Below are 27,491 nucleotides of genomic sequence, written 5' to 3'. Positions count from 1 at the left end.
AAGTCAAAGTCAAAATATCGGGTGACACTCTTTCCCGGACCGGTTAACCGACATGGCAAAATACCGACCCTGTTTTTCGCGTACAAGCCCATAGAAGCTCGTTACAGTTTCTATAGGCGTATACACAAAAAACAGGGTCGGTATTTCCATCTCGGTATTACCCGGGCCGGGAAAGAGTGTCGTCACCAAAAATATGTTTATCCAATGAGGGCTATCGTTTTTTGTCTCACTAGATGGCGCACTGTAGCGTGAGGTTTTTAAGTATGGCTTTCAAAGTCTGTTATTACGGGCGTGAAATCAAAGTTTAGATTAAAATCATATTTAATACACCTTAAAACCGTACCATAAAAATATCGAGCATGCCACAGTATTGCATAGTCCCCGTTTTGTTCGGAAAAAAGGGAGGACAAAGGTTTCCGAAAGACAAAACTGTCTCAAACACAGACATTCATTGCCCCGGAATGCATATTTGCTATAATTAATTTCAGATGTTGCAAAATATTCACAATTTTTTTCTAATTATAAGTAAACCCGCGTAGCTCACCCAAAAACTATGAGATTTGACATTTCGGAGACCTCACGCTACACTAGCGCCTCTAGCGGCGAATTCACACGCGATAGCCCTCATTAGGGAGTATTACGCAAAGCTCTGCGCAGGGGGCGACACTAGCACGAACCGTAAACAAACCGCCATGACGTCAGTTCACTTTATAGTTTGTCGCCATGTCGAATCATGACATTTTTATTAGTAACAAAATAACACTATATTTACATCGATAGTAACGATACAACTATATTTCAAAAGAAAAATTGCAATAATATGATATTGTGGCATACTACGGACACTTAAGACATTCAAATGAAACCGGCCAAGTGCGAGTCGGACTCTCGCATGACGGGTTCCGTCCCATTATCTATACAACATTAGACATTAGCAAAAAATCAAGTTTGTTGTATGAGAGCCCCCTTAAATATTTTTATTATTTTAATTGATTATTTTTAAATATTTCAAGCGTCTATCTGTTGCCGTTATTAATATCAAGCAAATAACGGCAAAAAACTCACGTTTGTTGTATGGGAGCCCCCCTTAAATATCTATTTTATTCTGTTTTTAGTATTTGTTTTTATAGCGGCCACAGTAATACATAATCTGTGAAAAATTCAAGTCTCTAGCTATTACGGCTCAAGAGATAGAGCCCTGTGACAAACGGACGGACAGACAAACAGACGGATAACGGAGTCTTGGTAATAGGGTTCCGTTGGCACCCTTTGGGTACGGAACCCTAAAAACTGTTTAAGTTTTGTGCTAGTGCTGAGAGGTCCGTTTTGATGTTATATTTGCTTGCGATTGCCTCATTTAGTTATAAAACCAATGACAAACGTGCCGCAAATGTCAAAGTAGTGAAATGAAACTCAAGGTCCATACACTCACACAGACACCTTCCTTAAATTATACCAAAATGTTTCCAGGTGGCATACAGCATACCTGTAGACAACAGCACTCCTGAGTCCAGCACGGGCGGCGCCGTGGCCGCCTCAGAACTGTCTCTCGAAGAACTGATGCAGCAGATGAAGACCATATAAACACATCAATATACCCGCTCACAAGCCAAATGTTGCTGGGAATTATATGGACAGTTGCACATTGATGGCAGTCTTTATTGTACAGATATGTGTGATTTCGTTATTTATTTATTTAAAAAATAAGTACCAGGTCAACCAAGTTACAAATTTTCTATAAGTTGAATTGCTCAGCACAGGAAAGAGTAGTTGAGGAAAGCCTTTGGCCAAACAGAGATACTTCCGGCTACATTAAAAAAAAACCATAATGAAAAAGTAGATTTAATTAATAAGGTGCACTCGGATGCTACGATAACTCACGAAATGTCAATCAATTATGGTATTAAATTATTCACGTGTTTTAGTTCATTAATAAAACTCTATTCTCTCTTCTCTTCAAGTCGCTACACTATTGTCCGTTGTCGTGAGTATCAGCAACGAATGCCTTCTTTCTTGGGAAAATAGTGTGGTAGTTTCACCTTCCCTTCCACAGGGTTATTCCCACCTGTTACCACCAATTTGTTACCAGTGGTAACAGGTGCTAAATTTTTTCCCATCTTTTACCAGTGGTAACTACTGGGAATAAAAATTCCCAACTGTTACCACTAAACTAATTGGTGGTAACAACTGGGATTTCTTTTCCTACCACCAGTTACTTTAGTGGTAACAAACGGGAAAAATATTCTCAGTCGTTACCACCGAGTACTTAGTAGTAAAAGATGAGAAAAAAATTCCCAGCTGTTGCCACTGGTAACAAATTTGTGGTAACAGGTGGGAATAACCCCTTCCACACCGCAGCTGGAGTACGGAGTTCGTAATTGTCAATAGAGCTCTGCCCACTCTCATAAGGTCCCTTAGTCGCCTTTTGAACCCATGGGAAAAGAGGTCCGTCCTTTCTAGCCTCTAGCCTCTAGGCTCTCTAGGCTCCAAATCCTAATTAATTCTCTTAGTCAATCAACTATCAAGATACGTCGATCATTTAATACGGTAATTGATAAACAATTCGGGTATAGTCATGTTCCCGAGTTTCCCGGCAGCAAGACTTTATTCTCCACAACTGCAAGTTTTTGTAGCAACTGGCGTTTCTAAAATGTTAGTGTAAATCCTATTGGAATTGTGTGTAATTCAGTGTTAATGAGTGTATGTCTGTCTCAAAAACTTAAATCTCGCAAGCGGTATTTTCATCATGTCGCGACTTTACTTTTTTTTTACAGTTAAAGTCGGCCTTCTTCTTCTAACATTGACAAGATACAGTTGTATCCATAAGGCGGCTGTGTATGCTATAAAAAACTGTTTGAGTAGACATTTTGTACGTGTGCTTATTAACAGATTCTTACGGTTATAAAAATTTGAGAATTTTAAAAGTTAAATGAACCAATCAGTTGCCTGTTTATAAGCCTCCGCAACACTGTCACAGTCAGCTGAAGTACAGAGCCATGTTAAAAAAAAAACAAAGGCGCTGACTTAGCTGGCCAATTATACACATTTTTCAGTTCGCACAAAAATGTACTCACAAATACTCGATTCTGCCTTTAGATACCTAAATAAAAAAGTCGCGTGATTGGGATGAGCAAGAAATACTTCTTTTTAGCCTGGTGGTCATCGAGAAATGTGGGAGTGTTGAAATTCATATCAAACTGTCACATGTTTTTTTTTTATTGGAACTGAATTGAGAAAAAGAATGAGTGAACTATAATAATTTGCAATCTTTAAATTTCAGTTAAATGTAACTGAAATATTAATAGGTTTCATTATTAGGTACAGATGTGGTGGGATGACCAATCAGCACTTAATATTTATTTTAAGCTTGTTATCTAAGTATTTGATGATGATGATGATTATTATTTAATAATTTTATTTATTATTTTATCAATGACTTACCTATTTGAGAGTCGAGATATGATTATGAACTTGTTTGTATGTTCTAATATTTTTAGCTTATTTTAAGATCATAATTTATTTTACGATGGAAGTAATATTTTGGCTTTTTGCCAGATTACCAATTTAGCGGTAAAACGTATACATTCCGGCTTTATATGTAATTGTGTATAAGTACCTATTTGTAATTATCAATGTTTTGTACAGAAAATAATGTTTATATATTTGTTCTTAAATTAAAGCACAAACAATGCTAAAATGGGAGGTTTTGCGGAGCTTGTTTCTTCTTGATGACAGTTTAATATTACCAAAACGTCATCATAGCCGAATATCTAAATTGAAGATATATTTCGTTACTCACTGCTAGTATAGTAATAAATGACAAATTAATAGAACTAATTAAATATAAGCGGTGTTATATTTTATAATTCTAGAAATATTTTCATTTTGTATATTTGAAACAAATGGCGGTATTAAGATGCATACTTTATACTGACATAAGTAATTGTATTTTAGTTTATCATATTTGAAAATTTTATAATAATAATGTTATTAGTTGCTAAGCTAAAACACTGTTTATATGCAAATTTTACTATTAAATGTCCTCAGCGAGATCTGTTTTTATCATTTCAGTGAATGCCCTTAGTTTTGCTATTATCTTCTCGTTTGGTGGCGGTAGCGAGTTGTTCTGAAAATAAAAACACATTTGGTACATAATGTATTACACGACCGACGTTACTGTTGGTGTACCTAAATAGGTTGGAGATTATAATTTTCTTATGATAGTTTTACATATGAATTATGTATGAATATCAAGTAACATGCTGAAAGATGTAGTTTTAAATTGTAAATATTATAATTAATACTTCAGTTCAATTAAAGTCCCCTAGATGTCGTTAGTTCAGTGGCGCTTGTGTCGTCGAGCACATTAGCGCCGATCTACAAGTGAATTAATGTAAAGCGATAATATATTTGAAGAACAAATTCTTGTGTCCACAAGATTAAATCAGAACTTGGTGTGTAGACACAATGTTTAAGACTATCGCGGTCATTACTATGTGCTATATATTTTATGATTTAAATTCGGGTTTTGGTCGTCTCGTGATCATCACGTATGCAACTGTGCCGAAATATCGAGCTTCTCTAAAATCCAAGGTACGCGGAACAAAACCCGAATTTAAATCATGAAATTGGTATGTAGATTTTAATTTTAACCATTCCTAGTAAAGAGTTGAAATTTGTAAGGCCTTGTCAGAATCAGGTTTGTTAAAATTATCTTAAATTGTTTTCGAAACGCGTACAACAAGTTTAAAAAACCTGCATAGCGGGACTCCTATTTCTCTGCTGACTTTAGGACACTTGCCTAGTGTCATTTCAGTTTTTAGGGTTCTGTACTTCAAAAGGAAAAAACGGAATGATAAATAATTCGGCCATATGATGATTCCGCCCAAGGTTGTTATGTGCAATTTATGCAATGTTCGATTTTATGCAATATATCAGTGAACGATGGTAAAGGGATTTCTTGGTCGACTATGCGTAGCAGAAGTACGAAAGTTTCCGGAGCTGGTTCACTGACCTTCATACTGGTGGCGACCTCGCTGGCACGTGCCAGCACGTGCTGGGAGACGCCGCTGGCACGTGCCACTTCGGCCGCGAAGCTACTCTCCGCGCAGCCTTGCGTCACGCGGAACAGAAATACTGGCGCGTCACCGTCCATTACATACTCGAAGCGCTGAAACATTTGATTTTAAAGACCTGATTATTTGATATTAATTTTATCCTGATATACTGAGTGGCAAAAATCTGGCCCTAAAATGTAAGCAGTAGCAGTACATTTTGTACTTATAGTGGACCACATTTTGTACCGCTGAGTATATCTACCCGCGATCCTGAGAAAAAGAGTCTTGATAGATAGACGGACAAAAAAGTGATTACCTTACCTTTTTTCCTATTGAGGTGTCGAACCTTAAAAGTCCTACTTACATACACAGCGCCAAAAACTTTGGCCCACTCTAAATATATACAAAATTTCCTGTTACTGCATACATTTGAGGGCCACATTTTTTGCCGCTCAGTATATTATAAATGCGAAAGTTTGTGTGTGTGTGTGTCTGTGTGTCTGTGTGTGTGTGTCTGTGTGTCTGTGTGTCTGTGTGTGTGTGTCTGTGTGTGTCTGTGTGTGTCTCTGTGTGTCTGTGTGTCTGTGTCTGTGTGTGTGTGTGTGTGTGTGTGTATGTTTATGTTTATGTTACTCCTTCATTCTAAAAAGGCTGGACGGATTTAGATGAAATTTGGTATGTACATGTACATGTAAATTACATCGTGCTTTTCATTGACGTAGCATTAAATAAAAACAACCATCCCGAATTTCATGACTCTAAGCCCAACAGAAAACGAAATGAAATGAAATGAAATGAAATGAAATGAAATGAAATATTTATTTATTTGCTTTAGCACTATGTGGATAAATACGATGTTGGAATTTCTTATAAGGTATTAACTTATAAAAGTGTCAATAGTGCTAGCTGCCCTCTAACAGTAGGCATGCAAAAATTTGACTTAAATCTAGGTTACAAAATTAATTAAGATCAAATATCAAAACTGCAAAATGTCATACACAATCGAAAACAAAATTATCATTATAAATCAAAATCAATATCATAAGAATTGTCACAATAGAATTAAAATAAAATAAATGTCATATGTAATCAAAACTATTCCCTTAAATTAAAAAACTCATTGAGGCTATAAAAATTGTAAGCCATAAGCCAATTTAATAAAAATGATTTAAATTTTCGCATTGGCAACTCTAATAAGGCAGGCGGTAGTTTATTAAAAATTTTGATCGCCATGCTGTACACGTTGTTGCGGCAAAGAGCCAGTCTATTTCTTGTAACTAGTAGTTTATTTCTTCGATTGCTCCTAGCTTGGGGATTGAAATCTGATACTCTAGTAAAGTGTTCAATATTATTTTTTACAAAAAGTGACATCTCAGCAATATAAATGCATGGAAGAGGAAGAATTTTAAGCTTTTTAAACATTGGCCTACAAGATTCTCTTCTGCCAATGCCACACAACGCCCTTATGCATTTTTTTTGCGCTATGAACAGTCTGTTGATTTCGACTGAGTTGCCCCAGATTATGATACCGTAACGCAAAACGGATGAGACATAGCCATGATAAGCGTTAAGCGCTGTCTGCAAAGAAGAAATCTTTCTCAAACGGTAAAGTGCAAACACAAAGCGATTTATTCTCGTGCACAGAACATCAACATGATTTTTCCAGTTACAATTTTCATCAAGCGTTATTCCCAGAAAAGTCGTGGAATCAACAATATCTATTTTATTATTGTCGTAAGTTAAATTTAACGTAAGTTTTTGACTTCTATATGTTTTAAATTGTATTGCCTTAGTTTTAGTTATATTAATTTTTAAATTATTCATGTCCATCCATTCAATTATTTTACTTAATGCCAAATTAATGTCAGTCTCAAATATCTCTCTATCATAACATTTAAATAATAATGTGGTATCATCTGCAAACAATATGCACTTGTGATTTGTGACATCTGAAATATCATTAATATACAGAAGAAACAGCAGTGGCCCCAGTATGCTTCCCTGGGGTACACCCTGTTTATTATCACAATATTCAGACAGGGCTGACAGTTTTTCCCCGTTTTCGATTTTTGTTATCTCTGTACATTGTTTGCGATCACCCAAATAGCTAGACAACCAATCATGAGCCTTACCTCTAATCCCGCATTTATAAAGTTTATCTAAAAGAATCTGATGATTTACATAGTCAAACGCCTTAGACATGTCGAAAAATACTGCCACGATGGGTATATTTCTATCAATGGACTCCAAGACGTATTTCACTAAAGAGAAACATGCAAGAGATGTTGATTTGCCCTGTTGAAAACCAAATTGGTCAGAATGTAGGACACCATTTTTTGATATAAAGTTAATTATTCTTTTGGCCATAGCCTTTTCGAATATTTTTGATATTACAGGGATTAACGTAATTTGTCTGTAGCTATCCACATTCGTAGGGTCTCCCCTTTTAAACATAGGTTTAACAATTGAATATTTAAGTCGCTCAGGAAATACTCCTTGTTCAACCGACAAGTTAATAAGATGAGCCAAAGGTACTGATACGCTATCCACGCACATTTTCAAAACCCTTGTTGAAACGCCATCATAACCTACTGAATTTGTATTATTCAGAGATAATATAATCTGACGAACCTCATTTACTGTTACAGGTGTTATAAAAATAGTGTTTGTTTGAGCACATTTCATTGTGGTTGCGTTTCTCGCAGATACTGTCCCGTTCGTAGCATTTATAAAATGATTATTAAAAATTTGCGCTATATCCTGGGCGTCGTCAAAAATTTGACCTTTGTAATTAATTGTATCTATTTCCCTATGTACTGACTTTGTTCTAATGTTACGATTAATGATAGTCCATGTTGCTTTACATTTGTTCTTAGCAGTGTCTATTACTTTTTTATTACTTAGTCTTTGTGCCTTACTAATACATTTTTGTAAAATTTTTGAATATTTAGTGTATCCACTTTTAAACAGATGTTTTTCTTGGAGTTTACATTTTTATATAAGATGTAGAGATAGCGCTTTTGTTTACAGCTTCTTTTTAGACCCTTGGTTATCCAAGGACATTTTTTTATTTTTGTTGGAAGTCTTAATCCTAAGTTTTGGGAAACATTGTTCATAAAAGAAAGTCAAAATATCATGAAAACTCATTAAAAGCGTCATTTGCATTAAATTTTGTAAGTATGGTTTGAAAAGATAGGGAGTTAATATAGTCTACAAATTTACTTATGTTTTCCGATCCCAAATCTCTCTTATATTCAAACCAATTTTTAGAAGCAGTATAGCTCTTCAAAACAAAAGACAGCAATTGACCTGTGTTATGATCAGAAAGCGCTAGTTGGTCAACGCGACCGATTGCTTGCGGTATGTTACTGACAATGAGATCTATACAAGTGGATTGACGCGTTGGTAAATTTGTATGGATTTCCAAGTTGTGGCTGTTTAATATGTCTCTTAGTCTTATTGTTGCTTGACTTGAATTTAATATGTTAATGTTCCAATCTCCACATAAGATTATTTTTCTATGTTTTTTATTTATTTTGGAAATAAAAAAATATCGGGATAAAAGTAGCCTATGTGTTATTTCAGACGTCCAGCTATCTACATACCAAATTCGATCCAAATCCGTCCAGCCGTTTTAGCATGAAGGATTTACAAACATACACACAGACAAACTTTCGCATTGATAATCATAGGAAGCAGGATTATCTATCTAATCTAATACCTTTAAACGAGCAATTCTTGTATACACTTCTAGTCTTGTATGTATATATAGAAACGGCTGCAACGATTTCGATGAAATTTGGTATGTAGTATTTTTTCGGGGATGAAAAATCGATCTAGCCTGGTCTTATGTCTGCGAAAACGCGTGGTACCGAGTTTTAGCTCGAGCGGAGCTCGGTCGTCCAGGTACTATATATTATAACATCTTACCAAGAACCTGACCAAAGGTGTTTCAACGATATAGTCCTTTATGTTCAGGAAGTGTGTGGACAGGAAGATGTGCGGGCAGTCGCCTCCTTGAAAGAGGAAGGTGTTAAGGCACGCCGCTAAGAGGGACAGGCCGTCCACCTCGGAGGTGCCTTTGCCGAACTCGTCTATGATTATTAAGGAGTTGGATGTGGATTCTTGCAGGGCGAGCTCCATCTAGAGATTGGATGAAATAAACACATCAAAGTGTTTGCTTTAATAGTAGATACAATAATACAATAGTCGTAGCCTGGAAGTAGGCAATCGCTGGCTGAGTATGAGAATTAAACGGACGAGCTTGCGATGTCAAAGGAAGGTAAACGAGCAAATGGGTCACCTGATCGTAAGTGATCACCACTGCCCATGGACACCCGCAACACCAGAGGGATTGCAGTTGCGTTACCAACCTAGAGGGCCAACATAAAATGCCTCTTGTGCCAGTAATTTCACCGGCTGTCTTACTCTCCTCACCGGAACACAAAGCACTGCTGCTTGGCGGTAGGATTAAATAAATAATAAATAAATATCACGGGACAATTCACACCAATTGACCTAGTCCCAAAGTAAGCTTAGCAAAGCTTGTGTTATGGGTATTAAGCAACGGATAAATATAATTATATGGATAGATACATACTTAAATACATATTAAACACCCAAGACCCAAAAACAAACATTCGTATTTTTCATACAAATATCTGCCCCGACGCGGGAATCGAACCCGGGACCTCAAGCTTCGTAGTCAGGTTCTGTAACTACTAGGCCATCTGGTCGTCTAAAAAGGAAAAGGATTAACGAGTAAGATGGTGGTAGCGATCCGGACGGACCCTGCACTAGGTCCTACCACCCGCAAAATAATTGCTTGCGAGAATGCAATCATTTTTTGTTAAAAATACTTAGCCTGAAAATTAGAGAACCATTGATTTACCTGCTTAAGGTCGATAAGGAAGGCAGACATGTGTGCGGCGACGCATTCGGCGGCCCGGAGGCGCGAGCGCATGTGCCGAATGATGCCGATGGTTGCCGAACGCGCGGGCACGAAGCTGCCTATGTGTGCCAGGTACACTATCAGACCTGGAGTACGCAATAGGTCACAGTGGCGTAGCTACCAAGGGCTAGGCGGGCAGTGCCCCGGGCCCTCAAGCTCAGGAACCCTCGAAATTCTGCTTTATAGCTGATGATAAAGTTGCTTAGCATTTTTAAAGTATTTGTATATTATAATGATTTTACTTCAAAAAACCTTACCAGTTTTGATAGCAGTGGGCCCCATTTTTTTATTTGCCCAGGGCCCTAGGTTACCTAGCTACGCCACTGATAGGCCATTAAGCCCCGTATTCATGGTAAAGATGTGTTGAGCAACATTGTTGAAAATACAAACTGAGACATGGATGCACAGAAAAACCAGAAAAGAGACCAGCGCTGGGAATCGTTTGCAGGTGGTAGGACCTTGTGCAATGTCCGCCCGGATTGCTACCACCATCTTGCTCGCTAATCCTGCCGTGAAGCAGCAGTGCTTGCACTGTTGTGTTTCGGCGTGGAGAGTAAGACAGCCGGTGAATTTACTGGCACTTGAGGTATCCCATCTTAGGCCTCTAGGTTGGCAACGCATCTGCAATACCCCTTGTTGCAGATGTTTATGGGCGGTGGTGATCTCTTACCATCAGGATACACACTTGCTCGTTTGCCATCCAGTCGAATAAAAAAATAATCGAACCCAGTTCCTCAGCAATCCGTGCTGCGTGCTATAACCCCTACACCGCCGCTGGACAGGAATCTAGACACGAATTTTTCGTATGCATACATATCTCAGGTTACTTATTTCTACTACGCGACTTAAGCAGCAGCACTAGCGACATCTATGTTACGCTCTCATCGAGACACGTCGCTACTAAGCAATCAAATCGATGGCAGCAAAGTAAAAGAAGACATCTACAAAATAGCTACTTTACAGGAGAGCGTATTTAGTAAAAAATAATGACTACTTTGAGATTAATGGACTGATTACCATGAAATTTTCTATGATGCATTAAAATAATGTTCTTTGGTGATTGTTCAACAGATTTTATTTCTGTAACATTATTTTAATGAAAATTGTAGATGTCTTTTTTTACTTAGAAAGAGCTTAAACGTAGAGGAAGACATCTGCCTGATATCCGTTTATGCGTTGTAATGAAACATTCCGTTATAAAAAATCGAATAAGCTAAGGTAAGAATATCCAGTAAAACTTAGAGGAGTGTTTAGAGATAATCTAAACAACATGCAACGAGTATTCACCCTTTTTTTGATAAAATTTTGTAGATGTCTTTATTTACTTTGCATTAATTATTTTATTCATATTATTAAATGAGTTATCTACCACTCAACCTCATCGCTGTCTATCATATAAATTCATTTATTTCGTTAAAAACCCCCAAAATATGTGTAAAATTAAAAAATATGTTTTTGTTTTATTTTTGTTTACTCATAATTGTTTTTACGTACTCAAAAACTAAGTTATTTTTTATAGTTTTACACTAATAAATTAAATAAATCAACAGTAGGTACAAGTAATAAAATTACGTACAAAATATAACCCAAACAAACAATATAAACTGTAAAAATAAAACAGTATGTACTATAATAGTATAAATAATATAATGCTATAATGAATGTGGATAATACCAAAATTGACATCAATGGCCACATGGATCAGAGGCCCGTCATCGTTAGTGGAAATCTTCTTGATGTTGTTTCGGAGTACACATACCTCGGCCTGATTTGCAGTTAAGGTACCAACACATGCTAGTTACTAGCACGAAAGCATGCTACTATTCAGCAAATGCTACTTACTAGCATGTGTGCATAGGGATGTGCTACTATTATAATAATAATAATCCAGCCTATATACGTCCCACTGCTGCGCACAGGCCTACTCTCAGAATGAGAGGGCTTGGGCTGTAGTTCCCACGCGGCCCAGTGCGGATTGGGAACTTCACACACACCATTGAATCGCTTCGCAGGTTTGTACAGGTTTCCTCACGATGTTTTCCTTCACCGTAAAGCTCGTGGTAAATTTCATATGTAATTTCGCACATGAATTCCGAAAAACTCAGAGGTGCGAGCCGGGGTTTGAACCCACGATCCTCTGCTTGAGAGGCCATAGGTCAAACCACTCGGCCATCACGGCTTGCTACTATTAAGCATGCTTTTTCTGTGTCATACAGGTACAGCAGGTACTAGCATGCTTATTAGCATGCTAATAACGAGCATAATGAAACAGTAGCCTTAGGTAGAACACAACTTTGAGAAGGAGGCCAAGAGAAGGATTCAGCTGGGCTGGGCAGCATTCGGAAAATTATGTCGAGTTTTTTCGTCAATTATACCGTAATGTCTGAAAACGAAAGTTTTTAACCAGTGCGTCCTACCCGTCATGACATACGGAGCTGAAATGCGGCCCTGCCAGCTATGGAACGAGCTATGCTCGGAGTTTTTCTGAAGAATAAAATCCGCAACGAGACTATCCGACACAGAACTAAGGTCATCGACATAGTTCATAGAATTAACAACTTGAAGTGGCAGTGGGCTGGGTCATATCTGTTGAAGCACCGACAACCGCTGAAGGTATTGAGTGGAGACCGCGTCTCGGCAAACGTAGTCCAAGACGCCCTCCGTTCAGGTAGAGGGACAATCTGCGAAAGGCTGGTGGTAAAAGCTGGATGTGTCTAGCCGAAGACAGGGCGCAATGACGGTCTATGGGGGAGGCCTATGTCCGGACTGCTATTGCCTGATGATGAATAGTATAATCGATATTCTACCTACTACTTATATACCTATTAGGAAAAAAACAGATTGCTCGTCATCATCAGTCAAAATCTGTTCAGGCGTGTCGTTTCCAAAAAGCGGGAAGCTGCAAGCAATAGAAACTTAAGTACTTACTTAGGTTAGGAATTTTAATTCATTTGCTGTATAAATAAAAAAAACAAACAAGTGTATGAAACCAATGTTAAGTAATATATCTATTTGTTTAAATATTTTAAGAAAAAAACAAATAATTTCCTCATAGAAATTAGAAATAATAAATTTGTAGATTGAGACATATGCAAAAAGTATGACGTATAAACGGACAAGTGGCATGTGACTTTATTGACGTCACAAGCATCCTGTCAAAGCTCCGAAGTAAAAGCGGATAAATTCAAATGTCCGTTTCTACTGCGACGTTTTTTCAAAAGCTAGTGTAGATGTTTTCTTTTACGTGCCAAATTTTCTTCATTATTTTGAAATTTGAAATATTTTTTTAACAGACTTATAGATATGGTTGAAATAAGTTATTTTTTGTAAAAAAAGCATTTTTGAAAAAATGTAGATGTCCGTATCTACTTTGCTGCCATCGAAATTATGATTGGTACTTTTACGCTGGTCTCTTTTTCTGGTTTTTCTGCATCCATGTCTCAGTTTGTATATTCGATATGGTTTCACGGGATACCCGTAAAAGTAACAAATTTGGAGTTGAAATAAAAAAATACAAAAAAGACTCCAAAACACCATAGTTGGGTATATATAGGATTTGTTTGGATAGTTGAGTATATATAGGATTTGTTTCGTTGCCACCCTATTTCATAACCACAAACTTACCAATTTGCTTCATGTAAACGGACTTCCCGCTCGAGTTGGGTCCAGTCAGTATCTTGACGCAGCCGTCCTCCCCGCTGGACTCCAAGTCATTGGTCACGAAGTTGTCACAAGTGAGCATATGTAGCGGGTGCTTGCCTTCCTTTATGCTGATGATCTTGTCTGAGGTTATGTTGGGACGCACGAAGCTAAACTCTTTGGCGACTTTTGCAAATGCTATGAGGCTGCGATGGGAGGTTAGGGAGTAAATAATAATCTGCTAATATTATAATCCTACTTCCTACGAATATTATAAATGCGAAATTTTGTGAGTGAGTGAGTAAGTGAGTGAGTATGTTTGTTACTCCTTCACGCTGAAACGGCTGGACAGATTTGAATGAAATTTGGTATGTAGATAGCTGGACATCTGGAATAAAACATAGGCTACTTTTTATTCCGATATTCCCACGGGATAGGGATAAAATCTCGAAATATTTGAAATGATTGTTTTAATGTAACGTCAATGAAAACCACGATTTAAATTTCGGGAATTCCCACGGGAATTTTTAAGAATCCCGGAATTTCATTCCAGCTGCTGGATCTAATGATTTAGGTGTGCGAAGCCGCGGGTAAATACTAGTGAGAAATAAAATAAATATCATGGGGCCTACACTGAAGCGTTTCGAACTCAACTAAAATTCATTCTCAGAGCAACTCTAAAGCAGCGCCGGCTTTGGACCTCGATCAAGGTACTAAGAAGGACTTGAAACTGGAAATGTACTCCTACTAGCTCCTAGAATCACCGCTCCTCTTGCTAAACCCCAGGGCTAGCGCTGAATCAGAGACTCACCAGTCCAGTTCCGCGCAGGCGTCGACACAAGCCGCCAAAGTGTGGAGGTTGTCCATAATGATGGCGGTAAGACGCATCATTATGCGTGTCTCGTGAGCCACTATCTCTGGGTACGTGTCTCCAATCATTACGTCAAGTTCTGAGGAAACGATGATCACATTGATCACTTATCGGTAATTTCTTTACTACCCGACTGCCCTATATATATATTTTATATACAGGATGATTTCGGGGTCGTGATTCCAACTATTATCTTCAGACTCAGTAAATTTATGCTTTAGTTTAAACACTGATGTGTCTTATGGGTACCTATTCATTTATTTTAATGTAAAAGTTTTTAACTTAAATTATGATCACCCTTTTTTAAATCTCCTACCTTTTTGAAAACTTTACCGTCTTTGCTAAAATACTTAAGAAATTATGAATAAAAGTAGGGTGACCATAATCTCCATTCATCCCATTTTCGCAGTGCGAAGCAATTCAATGGTGCGTGTGAAGTTCCCAATCCGCACTGGCCTGCATGGGAACTATGGGCCAAGCCCTCTTGTTCTGAGAGGAGGCCTGTGCCAGCAGTGGGACGTATATAGGCTGGGATGATGATGATGATGGTTCCAGTTTTTTTTTGGTTTTGAGCTTTTATTGAAAATCTTCTTAGAAAGTCGGATTTTTATATTAATCAATTTTGATTTATTGTTTTCGACAAAAGTTTTAAGGTACCTTCGCATCCTTTGCTCTTATAGTGGATGTAGTCGTTGTTTTGGAACTGCAGAAGGAAAAATATACATTAACGCATAGTTAGCTTCGAACTCCAAGAAATCTTCTGCAAACTTTATCTCACCATAAACTTCATATCAGGCAGCTGTTTCTCTTCCATGCTGAGTCCTTCGGCCCAGGTCTTCACTCCCAACAGGTACCCCAAGTGAGGCATGTACAACATCGAACACTCCTCGACGAAGGAGGGCAATCTCTCCAGCTCCACTTTTGCTGTCTCTGACATGAGTCCGTGGAGGCTGGCCATGGTTTGCTTTTCTATTTGGAAAATTGATGATATTGGGAACAAATTAACAGGTAATAAGACCAGTTACATAGCATTGTATGAACTGCCCAAAGAACGAAAAATTACCGTGACCGTATCTATACATATAATAAAGCTGAAGAGGGTCGAAAGTCTGTACATGGAAGATATTCGAAAAAAGTTGTCTGGGGATACTTAGAATCGATAACAGAACACGTTCCAACAGTTTTTAGAATTTTTGTCTGTTTGTCTGTTTGTCTGTTTATCTGTTTGTCGTTTATTTGACCGCGCATCACGTGAGAACGGCTGAACGGATTTTTATGCAAACTTTACTAATCTGACGAGAAAATCCCCGGCCAGGTTATAGGCTACAAAAATTCGACCCTTAGGGTATAAAAATTCAACCCTTAAAAGTGGAGGTAGCTACTACATTCGATTCGATTGAGTTAAGTTTCCACCTTCAAGTTTTCAAATACGTGCTATGACTATCAAGTACCCTGATAAACTAACAGATGGCGCTGAAATTAATAAAGTTGTGACTCGAGTAAGCCACTGAGGAAGGATTTTGCCAAATTAACTCTAAGTTTAAAAGAGGGAGTACGGATATCAACAAATTTAATTGAATAATTTAATTGATTTACTAATACGACTAAAATTAAACGACAATAAAGTAATTGCCACACATTGCAATGCCATCTTTTGAGAACTGGGTAAACAGTAAGTAATGGAGTAAACTAATAAAAAGAGTTTACTTACATAGTTACTTAGTTTTTTAGCATTAGAAAAAGGGTAAACAATCTTGACGAGTCTTTTTATTGAAAAACGTTTTAAAAAACAGTTGCTACTACTTTTATGATACCAAAAGCATATATTATATCCTTGCTAATTGTTACTATTTGTTGTGTCTTATTTGCAAAAGTTTTTTCAATATAAAGACACATCAAGATCGCTTGCCTTCTTTCTAATGCTAAAAAAAGAAGTATAAGTAATGGTAAAATCAACACACATCAACACGCGTACGAGTATAAGTATCGCTATCGAGTACCCTGCTACACTAACAGATGGCGCTGATTTAGCCAAATTAACTAAGTTTAAAAGAGGGTGTACGGATATCAAGAAATTTAACTGAATAGGTAATTGATTAAATAATACAACAAAAATAAATTAATTGCCACACATTTCACAGTGCCATCTTATGGAGAACTATGAAACAAACGAGTTAACATAGTTACGTAGTGGTTACATTAACACTCATATTCAACACGCGTATAATTAATTAATAGAAAAATGTCATAAATTATTCCTAATTTATTTATATCCGGAATACGAAAATTCGGCGAAGAACTAGGGTCACTGACATAGCTCGAAAATTATATGCAAGTTGAAGTGGCAATGGCAGGCCACATCGCTCGAAGAACAGATATTCATTATTATTCATTGGGGGAGAAGTCCTCGAGGAGCGGCGACCGGAAGACGAAGCGTTGGCAGGCCTCCCTCCAGGTAGAATGACGACATTGTGAGACTTGCGGGAAACCGGTGGATGCAAGTGGCGAGTTGTAGTTCATTGTAATTTATAATTTATTTGTATTGTAATATTATTGATTATATGTAGGTACGTTAGTCTGTAAGGTATTTATTGTATGGGCCAAGTTGCCCGAAATAAATGGATTTATTACGAGTATTATTATTGTGGCGTTGTAAGGGGTAGGCCTTTTTCGATCAGTGGACCTCTTCCGGCTGATGATGACGAATTATATCGCATCCATATTCATACGTTTTGCCTCTTTAAGCACTTAATAAAGGTCACGAAGGTGAGTACTTAAAAAAAAACATCTTTTCTTTTGCGGAGTAAATTTACAACGATTTCGGATTTGGGACTCGCATTTTATAGGCGTTACCATGCCTTCCCGAAAAAACGAATCGACTACCAGGGGCACGGCACGGTCTCAGGAGTCTGAGGAAGACCGCGATGGGAGACTCAGTGCCGCTCTAGCCGGGCAGGACGCTTCGCTTTCGGCTGAAACGGCAAGCCAGCGCGAGCTGGGTTGCGATCCAAAGACATGTACGCAATCTTTGAGATCACTCGATGTAGGAAAAAAGTAAGCGAAGACTAAAAATCTTCTTGAGCAATTTAGATGTGAAACTTGGTGATCATGATCAGATTTTTCAGTTGATTGTTTAGCTGTAGTTTGAAGGATTTTTCGAAAATTCCAAGAAACGGCCAATGCGGGACATTAACTTCATTCCTATCGAGTATTGTGTAAATATAAAAATCTACGCAGACGAAGTCGCGGGCAAAAGCTAGATATGAATAAGTTTCTGTTAAAAATTTAATTTTTAACACAAGCTTTTTTGCTGACTGTACTTTTTGTTCGTTAAATCGTCATTTAAAATGCATGTCAGTACCAAATTTCAAGTCGGTGCTATTAACCATTGAGGAGTTTCCTCCTGCGGAAACGATCCTCTCAGGACCACCAAGATGTCACTACCAGATTATTGTATTGTCACCAAATTTACATAAGTATATCAAATTTCAAGTCATATGGACCGCAGGAAGTGGGTCAAATTTAGCTTCCAAGATTTGACCCAAACAAATAAATAAATAAACCGGACAAGCTAAAGAAAAGCTTGTAAAAAATGCAGTTTACAAATATGGAAGTCGTCACGAAGGTTCACTGCTAATGCTCATCCGACAACCACCGACCACTCTGTCAAGGGAGGAGCGACGTAGAAGAGAGAACTCCTGATGCAAGGTAAGTACCTATAATATAAACCCTCTGGCAAAAAATAGGGCACCTATGGTTTTTCAGATTTTTAGGCATTGAAGCTTTCATGCACATAAAATACAAAAACCAAAGGTGCCCGTTTTTTTTGCAAGGGGGTTTATTTCGCTTTCTATGTAAATAGATAATCTAAATAGACTCACTCATGTCAAGTTCCTGATCGACGCCAGCTTTGACTGTGAACTTGCGTTCAGTCTTTGACAGATCGAAATCCACTATCCTGTTCATGTATAAGGCCATCTAGAATTATAATGAGCTGTTTTATAAATTACATTAGCTATTTATATGTATGATAAAATTATATAAACAAAATCGGCCAACTGTAAGTCAGAATTGCGCATCAGAGGGTTTGAAATAGAAGAATGTACAAATTAATTAATTTAACTGTCAATTTTGAAGACAATGTAACTTTTTTGCTAATTAATTACCAATTCTATAATGTAGGCCTAAGCGTAGAAGTCGAAGTCCAAATATCTTTATTCCATTTAGGCTAAATATACCTAATATAAATATATGTATACCTAAGTGTCAACAACTGTCACCAGCTCGGAAAAACATGTTTAGATTTAGAAGAACCCGACAAAAAAGCGTTTACGTCATACGTCATACAGTAATTACTAACTAATATTTCCTCGCTAAAAATCTAATTACCTAAGTAGTATTAGTAAATCTAGGTAGTGTATCAAGGTCTTACTTCGTAAAGTTTGTGGTTATCAAATGAGCCAAGTTGTTCCAGGAATTCACTAGAGTTACCAGTATTTTCACACATTTCACAAATAAGTACTGCATTGTACAGTGTCTGAAAGAAAATTGACAGTTAAGTTTAAACTGAAAGTAATCGTCCTTTTGATAATTTAGACGCTTATCTAGTCGCATCATTTTTTAAAGTCATGATGTACCTACTTTTTCATAATTTTTGTAAGTTATAATTTTTTTCCCGCTAAAACCGTAAATTCGGAAAAGTCACTGTAGGTTGGTTATGTTTGATTAATAACAATCCTGAACAATTAGGCAATGGATTCAAAGAAAAGAGTTATGACAAACAAGACTTTAACGAATAAGCGAGCCGATAAGGAGCAAATAAATTTAATTATGTATTAAAAACAATCTTTAAGTTACGTAATGAATTTGGGTACTAACGTTGTACAAAGCTTTCCATTGGAACGGTTTTGCGGACAAAGCCTTGATTTTCGCCAGTATACCCTAAAAATTAAAATTATATATACCTATATCATTTTCGATTATAAATATTGTAAGGATTTATAGGCATTCAGTCTATATAGGTTTAATTCTTTTTAGCAAGTGAGCTTCACATTCAATCGAGTATTATTTTATCTAGCGAGAAGAATATAAACTTCAGATTGGGGGAGTTATTAAATAAAGTAGTGCGAAAATGTAAATAGTCATGTTTAGAACCTTACATTCACGTTCCTAATGTATCTGAGCGAAGAACACATATTTCTGACTATAGTGTCGTTCTGTGGCTTCATGAAGAATTCTACGGCGTCCTGGCGTCTCTTCAGGGTGTCGAGGTCTGTAGTCGGGTGCTGCATCAGGACTCTAGTCCAAAATAACTTATTAGGCTTTGAGTGGGAAGAATTCTGTAGCAGGTTCATGCCCCTGCCTAAGTTAGGACAAATCGGTTTTTTTTTTTTTTTTTATTATTTGTTTACTCAAATAAAAAAAAAACAAAGAAGTACAGAAATACTTATAACTATAAACCTCTGCCAAACTGCGTAGCAGTTTGTTGGCAGAAAGTGTTGAACTCTCATTCACTATTTTGAATACTTCAACACTATGCCGGCTGCGCAGGCGCGGCGCGCCGCGGTCCTTGGTTACATTTTTATTTATTAACTTGAGGGTGGATTTACGGCTACTTTGCGCATCGCGCCGTGCGCAATCGACACCGGCTGTTTAAGTATATTACAACATTATAGTTAATGATACATCGTGCGTATCTCACAGCCATGCCCGCATATTTACTTGGAAGTACCACTCATATTACACTCATATTATATATCTGTAGGTACATACATACATACATATATATATACATATATATACACATATACACATACATATATATATATATATATATATATACATATATACACACATATACACACACACACACATATACATCTACACATATATTAGGTTAACTGGAAAAGATTAAGGGATAAGTCGCCCTTGCACATCTTATTATCCCGTTTTAGATTAATTTCATGTGTTCTCATGTACAATAAAGAGTTTTAGTTTTACAATACAACACAAACCGCAGTACAATAGGTAGATACACAGCTCTGTTACTAGACAAACTTGGCCACAAGCCATGAGTCATTTCATTACCTGTGACCGAAACCCTCCATTAATGCCTTTTTCAATCTTCTTTTGTAAACTAGTTTCGAAATACCGTGACATGACCTTATGTCGCTTGGAAGTCTATTCAGCAGTGTAGGTATTAAGTATTTTCTAGTACTTTTTCCATAATAATTGTATACTTTTGGTACAATTAATTTCCGCTTAAATAAATCTTTAGCAACACTTCTAGTTCTATACGAATGATTGACTGGGTTTTTGTAGGTATCACAGTGGTACTGTTCTAATGCCAACAATAGGCTAGTTTTTTCGTGAACGGGTAATATTCTACAAAGTGAAAACAGTTTATCATAGTTATGATTACAACCTCGCTTTGTATTTTTGTCAACTAGGAACTTCAAAAATCTGATTTGCAAGTTTTTAATTTGATCAAGATAAGTTTTAAATGTTCGTCCGTAGCTACTAAGAGCATACGATAATATAGAATCCACAAGTGCATGGTACAGCATGTATAGGGTGGCCCTGTTAACTATATAACGCAAGTGATAAAATTTACCTAACACAGTTCTTAATTTGGCACATACATTGTTTACGTGCAATTTCCAATTCATATGGCTATCCATCGTCACTCCAAGATATTTATAACTTTTAACAAATTCAATCTCATGGCAGCTACAATTTTCTCCTTTAAATAAGGAAGACGGAGGGGGTTACCTTAGGGTTGTCAACCAGGGAGCGTCATGGTTGAATGTTCGCGATCCCGTGGCGCTCCCATAAAATGGCACGACATGCGTTTTAGTGGATAATAGTGGATATGTTTCTTTAAGTGTGAGAGCCTCCCATAACTTTCCACGGACGGTGTGCGTAGAGTGTTTTCACATCGCAAAAAAATGATTTATCAACCACAATTACGAAACTGTAATTTCAAAGTTGGAAAAACTAGGACTATTCTTTATTTAATTTATAAATCAAAGTTTGTCAATCTGTTTTATCGAACAGAAAAACAATTTTTAAGCATCATTTACGAAAAACAGAGTTATTAAGGTTTGAAATTTAAGATTAGATGGAGCTAACTTTCTGCCAATAAAAACAAGTACTTAGGTAATATTTTACGATAAAGTTACGTTTATAAAGTAAGACGTCCACCTCTAACCTCATCATTTTCTGGCCGACTTTGCTCGAGCACCTGCTGAACAGATGGAAGAGACTCAGGCCTTCCTTGTTGCTGCCCTGGACGCCTTTCTTGAAATTGCTAGGGTGCGATATAGTGCTGAAGATCTGGAGACCACGGTACGTGTCCTCGTCTATCGTTACTATGTCTTTCCTAGGCAGTAGGGGAAAAACCGCATTACTCGTTTACATTTTGACAAATATTAAGTAGTAGAGGGTAACCGCGGCTTCGCACGCGTAAACTATTCGGTCTGGTTGTTACAATTGAATTTCCGGGATTTTACAAAGTTCCTTTTGTTTATGTTAAGAACAACTGTGCCTTTGGGAACTGACATGTTCATTATCGTTTGATCAAAGTTCCCATAATAAATCAAGATTACAAAAAAAAAGAACAACTGTACAAAATTTCAAAAATCTAAGCGCAACGGTTGAAATTTCAAGATTTTATGTGTTATGCCAGAAGTCCAGCTAGCAGTAGGTATACATTCCGAATTTCATGACTCTAAGCCCAGCAGTTGTTATTTTGAGATTTTATCTCTCTACTGTGGGAATGTCCGGATAAAAAGTATTCTATTTATATTTTAATCCAGCTTATAAACTAACTTTTTGCCAAGTTTCATCCAAATCCGTTTTTGTCAGCAAATTAAGGATTGTCCTCAGTTCAGTTGTGTGAGGATTCCAAGTAAAATATAATAAATTATGTTTGTTAACTAAATGCATGTATAGTTTCTCTTGTATTTATATAAATATTGATACTTTTCTTTTCTTTTCTTTAAGTTTTAATTGTATCACTCTTTTCATGATGTGTACACATAGTTTGAATTGTAAATGATCTCTTGCCTTAATTATTCTCATTACTGTACCGCATGTTTACAATTTGTTTTGTGTGCCAAAGTTAATAAATAAATAAATAAAATAAAATCCGTCCAGCCGTTTCAGCGTGAAGAAGTAACAAACATACTCACTCACTCACTTACAAACTTTCGCATTATAATATTAGTAGGATAAAGATTGATTACGAAAAAACAAAATTATACCTGCTCAAAATCAAGCAGTTTACGTGAAAAACTGTTCATCTTTATTCTTTACGAGTATCTTATATACGTTTAAATAAGATATTCTTGTATATAGGTATACTCTCTGCTTCTAACGACTTCAGTGAAATTTGTTATTTGGGAGTTTTTGAGTGGGAGTCATTATATCTCTAGAAAAACGCGTGCTTGCAAGACTTAGCTGTATCAGTCACTGCTGTCGCATGCAGAACTATGAATGTTATAATATGACAATACTCTGTATCCCGGTTTGTTGACTCTTCTTTATGAACTCTAACGCCGAAGAAGAAATGGATAAGTTACTTTATCCAGAACTACCATAAGCAATTTAAATATGCACAAACTCTAGTCTAGTAGTCTAACCGGTCATTCTCATTTTACTGTGCACCCGTCTAATTAGCGTTTCTCTTTTTTTCATGCAAAAGCGACACGGCACTGAAACTGAGTGCATATCTAAACAAAGAAAGGCTGCCATTTACATTTCTGTTCACTCAAGTCTAATTACCGTGGCACTAGTGCGGAAAAAAGCGGTACGGTAATTAGACAGGTGCACAGTAAAATGAGAATAAAGTGACCCGTGATAAAAGAATACGCAAGTACCCTTAAAAATTAAACTTACAAAGATATCCTCCTTAAGCTCAAAAACTGCGGCTTGCTCTGCAGATCCAGATTCAAATTGGACCAGTTCAGATCCAGATACCTCAGCAGCGCGCCCAAAGCATGCACAGTTTGCGTCTGATTGAAGTCCACCACGGTTCGAAGGAACAGGGTTCGCTCGGTGTCTGTGCAGTCCGTTGGTTCCGTGGGCAGGGATAGGGAGTAGATGCGGCGTTTGCAGGCTTCAAAACCTGACAGAATTTAAACTATGGCAAAAACTTAAAAGCTTTTTTTGGGGACTGTTTGAACTGTCATTGAACCAAAAAAAAGGAAAAGCCACAAAACTGACAAAAAATAGTGCTAATGATTCGGAGTAAGTAAGAAGAATTCAAAGTTGCCAAATACTGAAAAAAAATCAAAGCGTCATCTAAAGTGAAAATGCTCCACTAAAAAAACTAATTATATCAAATTAAAGTCAGGTAGACCGCTGAAAGTGAGTTAATTCTGACTTCCGAGATTTAACCCACTTTTATAACTAAGTATACGAACTCAAAATGAGGGCTATCGTTTTTGTCTCATGTATGGTTTTGAAAGTCTGTTTTACGGGCGTGGAAACAAAGTTTAGACTAAAATCATATTTAAAACACCTTAAAACCGTACCATAAAAATATCCAGCAACCACAGTGTTGCTAAGTCCCGTTTTGTTCGGAAAAAAGGGAGGACAAAAGTTTCCGAAAGACAAACTGTCTCAAAACACAGACATTCTTACACACTTACACAGACTTAACGCATAATTGCCATAATTAATTTCAGGTTATGCAAAATATACACAAAAAAAAAACTTATTATAAATAAACCCGCGTAGCTCACCCAAAAACTATGAGATTTGTCATTTCGGAGACCTCACGCACGCTACACTAGCGCCTCTAGCGGCGAATTCATTCGCAATAGCCCTCATTAGGCAGGTTCAGAGAAACGCGCGGTGACGCGCGGTTGGCTCGGCGCGCGGTTTGAGATTGTAACAATGAAATCAATAATGTTGTTACATGACCGCGTGTCACCGCGCATCACCATCATCATTTTCATCATTAAGGTTAAATTATTTTGTCCAAATAAAATGGATGCAGAAAAAGAGCAGTAAGCACTCGCACTGTTCAACGGAAAGTGTCCTTTAGTAAAAAAAGTCAAACCACTTACTGTACTCTTTAGAGGCCAAGAATACCAACTTGCACTTTCCTCCATCACCATTTCCGTCATCAAACACCGTTTTTTTGACTTGGTTAACGAAGGCACTTTGCGTCCTTCCATCCAGGAGAATCCTGACTGGGTCAACTTGTCTGAACAGGTTGGTAAACATAGGAAAGTCTGGAGGCCGGTCTGGCAGTTCATCCAGGATGAATAGCTGGAGGATAAACGAGTTCAACTGTTTCAGTTGGATGTTTTGCTGTGTGTGTGTGTGTGCTGACTCTGTCTTAGCACTGCGGCGTGGAACTCAATGAGAAAAACACCACACTATTCCATAGGGTTTACAGCCGCGATGATTTACGTATTCACATTAGTCTTCGACGCCCCCTTATCCTTTAGTTTGTTGACTTTTTCGAATTCGAAGTTCTTAACCATTTTTTTTACATACAAAAGATAATTAATTAAAGATTGCATCTGTGTACAGTCCAGGGCAAAGATATCTTTACACTTTAATAACTTGTGTGTAAATTTTATATAAAAGTTTAAAAACTAAGTAAATGCGACAGGATAGTAAAGTGTTAAACATATTTTGACCTCGACCGTACACATACGTCCTCTAACATAATAATCCACTTTTTCCATTATAATTAAGTTAGAAAACCGAATTTCGTAAGATAAGTATGTCACCCAAGCAGCAAAGCTTGTGCTAAGCCGGTAATGCATCTGCAATCCTCTAGTATTGTGTCCATGGGCGGTACTCACCATCGTGTGACCTACTTGCTCGCGTACCACCCCATGTTATAAAAAGATTAAAGAAATGCATAAGTACCTCTCCAGTTTGTATGGTGTAATACGCAGCTCCTAGCTTGCCTGACCGGCAATACACTGTTAGTAACTTCTAAAAAAACAAAATAATAAATTTACATAGTTATAGGTACTATATGAATCCGTTGGCCTATAGTGGTTTGAACTATCGCCTCTCAAGTAGAGGTTCGTGGGTTCAAGCCCCGGCCCGCACATCTGAGTTTTTCGAAATTCATATGCGAAATTACATTTGAAATTTACCACGAGCTTTACGGTGAAGGAAAACATCGCGAGGAAACCTGCACACACCTGTGAAGTAATTCAATGGTATGTGTGAAGTTTCCCAATCCGCAATGGGCCCGCGTGGGAACTACGGTCCAAGCCCTCTCATTCTGAGAGGAGGCCTGTGCCCAGCAGTGGGACGTAAATAGGCTGGGATGATGATGATAGTTATAATATGTAATATCAGGAAATAGTTCAACTAAAAACAAAGTTTAATATCGAATTGCTTCTCTTCGAGACGTTAATTAGGACTTAAAAAAACGTTATATCTGTTATATCATCTCATCATCATAATTTACTCGCACATAAAGTAAACTTTTTGTGCTGAACTTATGTCAGACTTATTAGACTTGCTAATTGACGTCTCTGAATGTGAGTTCAGTAAACTTAAATAATGTTAGCATTACAAGTCTGAATAATTTAGATAGGGTGTAAGAATTACGCTTATTGCTACGGGCTACGCTACTTCTACGACGTAGCCGTTTCGTAGAAGCTATTAGGCGAATGACCTAGGGTTACCATAATATCTCCGGATTTGTGCCGAGATGTCAGGATTTTTAGACTCTTCAGGATTATGAGTGGATTTTGTAAATTTCAGAAAATCTCAGAATTAAAAAAAAGGCGAAGATTTTTTATCATTTTATTACACTACTAATAGCTTTTGCCCGCAGCTTCGCCCGAATTCCAATTCGGTGATCGCGCGCTGTTCTCTCGAGAGCTGTGCATTTTTCCGGGATTAAAAGTAGCCTTTGTCACTCTCCGGCCCCTAAACTATCTCTATGCCAAAAATCACGTCGATCCGTCGCTCCGTTTCAACGTGAAAGACGGACAAACATGCAAACACACATTTTCACATTTATAATATTAGTATAGATTTTATACGAGAGTGAGCGAGACGGTACGATATTAAATTCGATTTTCGGAATATTTAGTGTCCTATTCTTGAAAAGACAATAAAAACAAAATTTCGCTCAGAAAAATGCTGCCTTTCAATAAGTAAAAAAAGTAGTTAAGGTGTGACATTGAGGGCCTGTTTTACCACTGTCGGATAGGTAAGTTCCTGATATGTTATGCGATATTTAATTTAAATAGCTCTTCCTTCGTCGGGTAAAAATAAAAGTCCTTTCATAGTTCTTTGTCGATTAACCCAATTTTTACTGAACTAAAAGGATTTTCTTGGTGGAGGAACTGCATGAACACGCATATTTTGCATAAGCTTAGCTATCGTAAGGTCGCGGGTGAGCAAGAAAATCCTTTTAGTTCATTGATATGGACCTCCGCAAAGTAACGCCTGATTCAATAAACCAATTTTTACTAATTTCAGAATAATTATTTATGTTTACCTCTTCTTCGTCCGTTTCGTCAGTTTCATCATCGCCATTGTTATTTACAGGTTCCTCGGTACTTCTATAAACGGCGATAAATAAAAGATTTAAAACTATTCGTGTTTGTATGTTACTTACTAATACAACAGCAAATATTATGATTAAATTTATAATTGATTGATTTGGTATTAAAATGTAGCATTTTACTTAAGTTCAAAGAGAAACGGATAATTCATTATTACGCATCAAAATGCCTACGGCTCGCTCAGATGCATACATTATAAACTCCCTAAATATTTCTGAATACCTCAAGTATTATGTGGCAAGTAAGTAAAAACATTAAATCCAACATTGACCCTATGTAGTAAGACTCCATTTCAATTTCAAATTACATTCATACCTTTGACACCTTGAAATAATAAATGGTTCTCTTTGATTAGTTTCACTACTGCTCGGTCGTGCCACAGTCACTGAAGTAGCTTCAGAAGTATCATTTATCAT

At 37.2% G+C, this 27,491-nt stretch overlaps 2 protein-coding genes across 2 annotated transcripts in view; one reads left to right on the top strand and one right to left on the bottom strand.

Annotated features, from left to right (window-relative positions):
- The window catches only part of LOC141438209 (ubiquitin-like modifier-activating enzyme 5), a 27,982-nt gene extending 23,930 nt beyond the window's left edge, over nt 1-4,052 (top strand). Inside the window, exon 10 of the mRNA XM_074101987.1 lies at nt 1,471-4,052. Coding sequence (XP_073958088.1) covers nt 1,471-1,584 — 114 coding nt within the window. The 3' untranslated portion in view covers nt 1,585-4,052. The remainder of the gene's footprint in view (nt 1-1,470) is intronic.
- Nucleotides 4,029-27,491, bottom strand: LOC141438355 (mutS protein homolog 5-like). The gene is made up of 18 exons (XM_074102213.1): nt 27,391-27,491; nt 27,009-27,072; nt 25,409-25,477; nt 24,592-24,796; nt 23,417-23,645; nt 21,729-21,899; nt 19,678-19,816; nt 19,397-19,459; nt 18,951-19,055; nt 18,400-18,496; nt 15,297-15,487; nt 15,176-15,221; nt 14,459-14,597; nt 13,633-13,853; nt 9,949-10,094; nt 8,988-9,200; nt 5,015-5,170; nt 4,029-4,126 (listed from the first exon to the last, which is right to left on the bottom strand). Exons 1-18 carry the CDS (start codon nt 27,489-27,491, stop codon nt 4,034-4,036), a joined length of 2,448 nt encoding a protein of 815 aa, XP_073958314.1. The 3' UTR covers nt 4,029-4,033.

This window comes from Choristoneura fumiferana, chromosome 18 (assembly GCF_025370935.1).
Source record: "Choristoneura fumiferana chromosome 18, NRCan_CFum_1, whole genome shotgun sequence".
NCBI lineage: Eukaryota > Metazoa > Arthropoda > Insecta > Lepidoptera > Tortricidae > Choristoneura > Choristoneura fumiferana.
The sequence above is the reverse complement of the archived record's forward strand: the minus strand, read 5'-3'. Positions and strand labels throughout refer to the sequence as shown.